At 56.1% G+C, this 5,727-nt stretch overlaps 1 protein-coding gene across 1 annotated transcript; it reads right to left on the bottom strand.

The window, feature by feature from the left end:
* Positions 1–673: 673 nt before the first annotated feature.
* LLCFC1 (LLLL and CFNLAS motif containing 1) lies at positions 674–1,537 on the bottom strand. The gene is made up of 2 exons (XM_065883598.1): positions 1,393–1,537; positions 674–852 (listed from the first exon to the last, which is right to left on the bottom strand). Exons 1-2 carry the CDS (start codon positions 1,535–1,537, stop codon positions 674–676), a joined length of 324 nt encoding a protein of 107 aa, XP_065739670.1.
* Positions 1,538–5,727: the final 4,190 nt, after the last annotated feature.

The raw sequence follows: 5,727 nt of genomic DNA, 5'->3' as shown, positions 1-5,727 counted from the left end.
CCCAGCTGGCTCCCAAAGAGACCTCAGTACAGGTGTATCAGCATCTCCCTGCCCCATCCCTGGAATCAGGACAATACCTCCTCTCCCCTTCTGTTCCAAAAATAAAAGCCGGCCCTTGGCTTCTGCCTGCCACTTAAGAACACTTTCCTGCTATGTCCGATGCCTAGAAGTCAGAGAAAATCAGAGGAGAAACCGCCAAGCAGAGTTCCAAGGACGTGAGACAAGGAAAGAACCAGTGAATGAGCTAAAGGTCGGCGGAAACCGGTTAGAGACAAAATTAAGCTGCCCCACTTGTTTCCAGGATTTGATTGTTATTACTTTCATTGTTGCTGCCTCCCTACCCCTCATCTGTTGTCCTGAACAAAGCCAGGAGAGGCTGGGGGAGAGAGAAGGGCAGGGGTCCGGTGTCTCCGCTCTTGGAGATGGCCCTCAGAGGGTGGGGAGGAAGGTGGGCAGGGGCCATGGGCCGCTGAGAGGCCAGCACGGGGTCTCTCTGATGCTGCGTCCCGAGGGGGAGGGTCGTGGGCAAGAGCCAGGAGGCCGCATGTACGTCACCCTCGGGAGAAGCTCTCCGAAGCCCCACGGGGAGGTGGTCAGTAAGCTACCGTGAAGCGGAGGCAGATGTCCAGGTCCTCGTCCAGGAATCAGGCCACCGCCTCCGCCTCCAGGTCACTCACAGGAAAACCATGGTGCCGGCCAAGTTAAAGCAGAAGGCGAGGTCGAGCAGGCAGCCACGGCTTGCCACCGCCTCTGACGTCTGCTCGTCCTCTTGCTGGGTCATGTCCACTGCCTGCCACAGCTCGCCCACCGAGGAGGCCACAAAGTGCTCTGCAAACTGTTCTCCATCTTGGTCTGAAACAGGGGACGGAGGACAGCATGAAAGGACTGTTTCTGATCCCCCCCCGCCCCCCGCCCCTGGCCCACCTTGGAAAGAGGAAGACATTGGGGAACCTGGGAGCCCAACTGCCCACACCCTTGTTCTTGACCACAGAGGCGATGCTCCATCCGGGGGGGTCTCTTCTGGTCTCTGTGCAGCCATAGCCCCAGCTCAAGGGCACACACTCCCCACTGCCAATTCAAACTGCCTCCTCCAAGGTGTTACCTCATTTGGGGAGTGAGGGACCAACGTAGAGAAGGGTGAACTTCCAAGACCCTCTTCCCGTATTCACAGGGTCCCATGCACATCAGCTGGCCCCGGCACACCCTGAGTATGGCCCTGGCGAGGAACCGCGGCTCTAGGCCCTTTACAGGACACTCACACTGCAGTAGTAGGGCCTGGGGTGACCGCCCGTAACCCAGACCTATCTCAGCTTTCCCTCTGGCCTGAACAGTGATCTGACTCCAAAGAGATCTGGTCCCCGGCTTCAGGCATCGTCCCCCTTCTTCACCTACCTGTAGAGGGTGTTTTCTCTTTCTGACTCCTCTCGTCCAGGTCTGGGCTCCCTTTCTGAGGCTTCACCCCCTTGACCCACAGCAGCAGCAGCAGGACGGATGCCAGGAATGTTGCCCTGCAGAGCTGGGAGCCCAGGGAAGTCATGGGCCTTCCCTAGTCCCCAGGGCCCGGCAGGACCCCCTTCTCCCTCCCCTGTCCGTTGTCCCGGCGCTTACCCCTTCCCAGCACCGTTTTCTCCCCTTCCCTTCCGTAGGACCTCTGATGTCATGAGCTCTGTGACATCACAGTCGTGGGCCTGACCCTCATCCCGTCCTCTTGGAGAGTTCCGTTGGCAGGCAAGAGCGTGGAGAGTGGCTAGCAGGGGGCAACTGAGGCTTCCAGGATGACCACGGTGGGCCATTCTGTGCAGAGCCACAGCAATGACCTAAGAGTTTGTGGGGTCCTTTCATGTCCATTATATCATTAGATCCGCATAGTAACCAGGACTCAAAGTCACGGTATTGCCATACCCATTATATAGATGAGGAAACTGAGGTTCACAAAAGAAATGATTCGCCCACTGAAGATCACACAGATAATAAGGTGCAGAGCAGGGCTCTTGGCCGATTCTTTAGATTCTAAATATCACACCTTCCCACTCCTCTGTACAGCCTTTCTCAAAGGAAAGCGACTTGCATAAACTGAGACCCAGACCGGATGTCGAAATGGGGATCTTCAAGTCCTGGGCTGTGCATGAAACTCAGCTCCGTCAGAAATGAAGGAGGGGGAGGGCGTAGGTGGAGGAGGGGATGGGTACCTGCTCTGGGTGTGAGAGAGACAGAGAGCAGAGTGCCTTGGACCCAAGTGGAAACCTTTCTCTCACTCATCGTCCTCTCCCGGACTTCCCTCTATCCTAGCCATTGCCCTCTTGTACTGGTAGACTGAACACCATCTTCCCTCATTCCACATCCTCCTGTACTCAGACACAGAGGAAAAGTTGTTAGAGACCCAGTGTCTAAACTCCATCTCTAAAGGGTGGGAGGAGTTACAGTCTTCAGAGAAAAATCAGCGTGGCAGACAGAGGCAAGGATCCCAAGTAATGGATCTCAAGAGACCTGCCTTCACGTCCCAGTGCCTGCCCCTGCCCATGACCCTGGTGAGCACAGACCTGTTGGTAATGGGCTGTGGCTTATTAGCGTCTGCTTCCTGGAGCAGAGAGATGGGGAGACAGGATGAAGCCCCACCCTGAAAAACCAGAGACAGATACTGGCCATGAGCGACAGGAGGGGGTGCCAGGAGAGGTGGGAGGGGGGTCTTAGACACGCTGGAACTATCACCACCAGCTCACACCGCTCCTGGCATCCATGTACCCCGCAACTGAAGGAACCGCCAAGTGCAGGGGTGAGGATGTGCGCAGAAACACGTACCCTTCCTGAAAGAGGGGATCGCAGAAATGGAAGGGCCCGTGGAGCTTCCCTCCCACGGATGCCGCCCATGCCATCAGACGGGCTTATCGGGAGACTGTCCCAGACAGCCGACACGTCCTCCTGTTTACTTCCTGGTGATCCAAGCCAGGTGACAGGGTGACTGGGGAGCGGTACAGGAGGTCACTTGATGATGGGAGAGGCAAGATTCAAGTAAGCAGGTGACCCTGTTCACCTGTCCCTTGCACTCATTGACCTGCAGGTTCAGGAAATGATGCTTGAATGGAAAAAAAATCACTAACAACCTCCTGGCTATTTGGGGGAGGAGCCTCTTGGTTCAAGGCTAAATGAGAAGCCATCTCCGGCTCTGTGAGTTTGCCCGGGGAGGGTAGTTGGGCGTCGGGGGTGTCTTACAGGGGCGGCTGGAGAGGAAAGAACCGGGTGGCACCGCTACCACTGCCCCCATTCCCTCACCACCCGCCTGCCTGATACCCTGTGCTGAGGAGATAAATCCTTGTAGGAAACCAGGAACCCCTTCACATTTTTTTCTTATTACAAAAGAGTGTTAAAAAATTATGAAAAACGAAAAAGGCAAATAATTCCACCATCCAATGACAATTCCTCTTCATCTTTTAAAGGATGGTATTCAGATTCTTCCCCTACATGGCTGTGGGCAGGTGGGGTGGGAGGGTATGACCTAAACATTGAAATCTGGGTTTATATGTTTTCCTCCTTCTCATCCCATCAGAAAAAGAGATCTGGCTCCCTTGGCACCAAGGGTCTCTGGGATAAGACGGGGAAGTCGGGGCCCTGGACCAGCTCTTGCATACTCGTGCTGGACCCCGAGGCATCATCTTGCAGGGGAACTGCTACCTGAGGGAGAGAGCTTGTAGGACTCCTTGCCTGCAGAAAGCTGCCGGAGAATGAGGACGGATGAGAGGAGAGAAGGGAGAAGAGGATGGCGATGCAGGACGTGACAAAGGGTATGGGGGGACGGGGAGGGAAGCCAGAGGACGGAAGAGGAGAGAACTCCTTAAAGATGAGGAAGGCCATTTCTGAATCTCAATCCTGCCAGGTAGGACAGGAGGGACAGCTTGGTCCCCTTCAGGCAGCTTGTTCCTGCCCCTCTCGTTGGAGAGGACAGTGCAGGCAAAGGAGCGCAAGTGGGAGGGGGAGACCCAGAGGTGGAGGCCCACGCATGGAGGGGGCCCCCCTTTCCTCCTCCGGGACCCGAGGACCATGCCCTTGGTGGCCAGCCCTGCACACCTGCTCTGTGCGGCTCTGACCGGGCCCTCCCGCCTCCACTCCCTCCAGGACTAGCATTAGGGCTTGAGCGTTTCCCGGGCAGGTGTTCCTTTCCTCTGCCAGCCTCTTATCAGCACATCTACACCCCCAGCTCACCCTTATCGCTCCCTCCATCTCCTTAGACTGCAAGTCCCAAGGCTTCAGAGGTCATTGCAATCCCACACTGCTCCAACCCCCAGCAAAGCAGAAAATGTCCCACAAGGTGACCCCTCCCCCTTCCCAGCCGGCATCTCCCCCCTTCCTGAGGGAAAGCGTGATTCCTCGTCTCGGGCACCTCCTTTGCTTATTTTCCTTTCAATTTCCGTCCCTCTCCAAAGGTAATTTTGTCCATCCTTCAGTCTCTAGAGACGTGCTCTCTTACAGCAAAAGAAAGGAGAGGTCCCTGTTCCTGAAGACCTCCAAGGTGGAGGGTCCCCAGCCTGTCTCCACCCAAGCCTCTCATCTTTATAGGCAGAAGGCTCCCAAGAAGCCACGAGGTCTGATGGGTGATTGGGACCTAAGGTTCCACCTTGCAAGTCAGCTCCAGCTTTGCCACCAGCCGTGGGTAATCACACGCACATCTCCCTGCTCTGTCTTCTCATTTAGGAAACAGAGAACCCTCAGCCTGTTCCCAGGTACCTCGCAGATCTACTGAATGACTGCAGTTCAATAACGTGGACATACCTCTTGGAGAACAACAGGAAGAAAAGTGGAAACTGTCGTACCATAAAATAATTGAACACTGTCTCGTCTTTATACGCATACTCCCCCTGTTGACTTACTCCCGGAGAGAGTCCCAAGATTTCCTCCAAGTTCCTGCTGTTCCGCCTCTGCGGGGGTGCAGGGCTCTCTGGGGTCTCCTCTGACTGGAAGGAAGGAGCTGGGAGGGAAGAGGGGTCACGGGGCTGTGCCAGGAGGGGGCTGAGCCAGGAAACCTCCTTTGAGGCAGGGCTGCAGGGCTGCAGGGTAGAGGGCAGAGGTGACCGCAGCTCAGACAAGCAGGTCTGGGGGCTTTTGAGCTCATCTATGGAAGAAGAATCAACTGTCCTTGAGCTGTTATGATTGTGCTTTACAGACACTTCCATGAGAGCGTGTAAGTGTTACCCGATTTTCCAGATTAGAAGGTTAGAAGATTGAGGCTCACCTAACTGCTTTGCAAGGACTCAGAGCCAGCATTCAAACCTGGACCTGCCTGATTGCGGAGCTGGAGGGCTTTGCTTCTGTACTCTCTTGCACCCAAGGTAATTGCTCACCTGGCTTGTGGGACCCACCTTTAGGCTCCCAGTCCAGATTCCTGGGCCACACCCCTCTCCTGTCCCGGTCTCAGCCGCCCTAGCCCACTGATAGGAACAAAGTCCTTCCCCCTCCCCTCCCAGCTCTGGGGCAGGCTCTGTGCCCCAGGGCTCTCTCCAGAAAGAGCTCCTCCCCTCCAGGTAAAGCCTCTCTCTCTCCCGGCAGGGCCCCCAGTCCCCTCAGTGCACGTGCACACGTCCCCACAGCCCACAGCGCACACAGGGCACCCTGGAGATACACTCGCTCTCCATCCCAGCCCCTGCCTGCTCACCCCCACTTCAGCTGCTACTGAGTCCTAGACCCGCTCCCTTGAACCACATCCCCGTAACCTGCTGGTGCCCGAAAGGAGAAAAC

Source organism: Phocoena phocoena, chromosome 9 (assembly GCF_963924675.1).
Source record: "Phocoena phocoena chromosome 9, mPhoPho1.1, whole genome shotgun sequence".
Lineage (NCBI taxonomy): Eukaryota > Metazoa > Chordata > Mammalia > Artiodactyla > Phocoenidae > Phocoena > Phocoena phocoena.
The sequence above is the reverse complement of the archived record's forward strand: the minus strand, read 5'-3'. Positions and strand labels throughout refer to the sequence as shown.

Coding starts and splice junctions, on each gene's coding strand:
- LLCFC1 (XM_065883598.1), bottom strand. CDS start 1,537: ATGACTTCCCTGGGCTCCCAGCTCTGCAGGGCAACATTCCTGGCATCC. Junction 853..1,392: donor AGAGAAAACACCCTCTACAG/GTAGGTGAAGAA, acceptor CCCCTGTTTCAG/ACCAAGATGGAGAACAGTTT.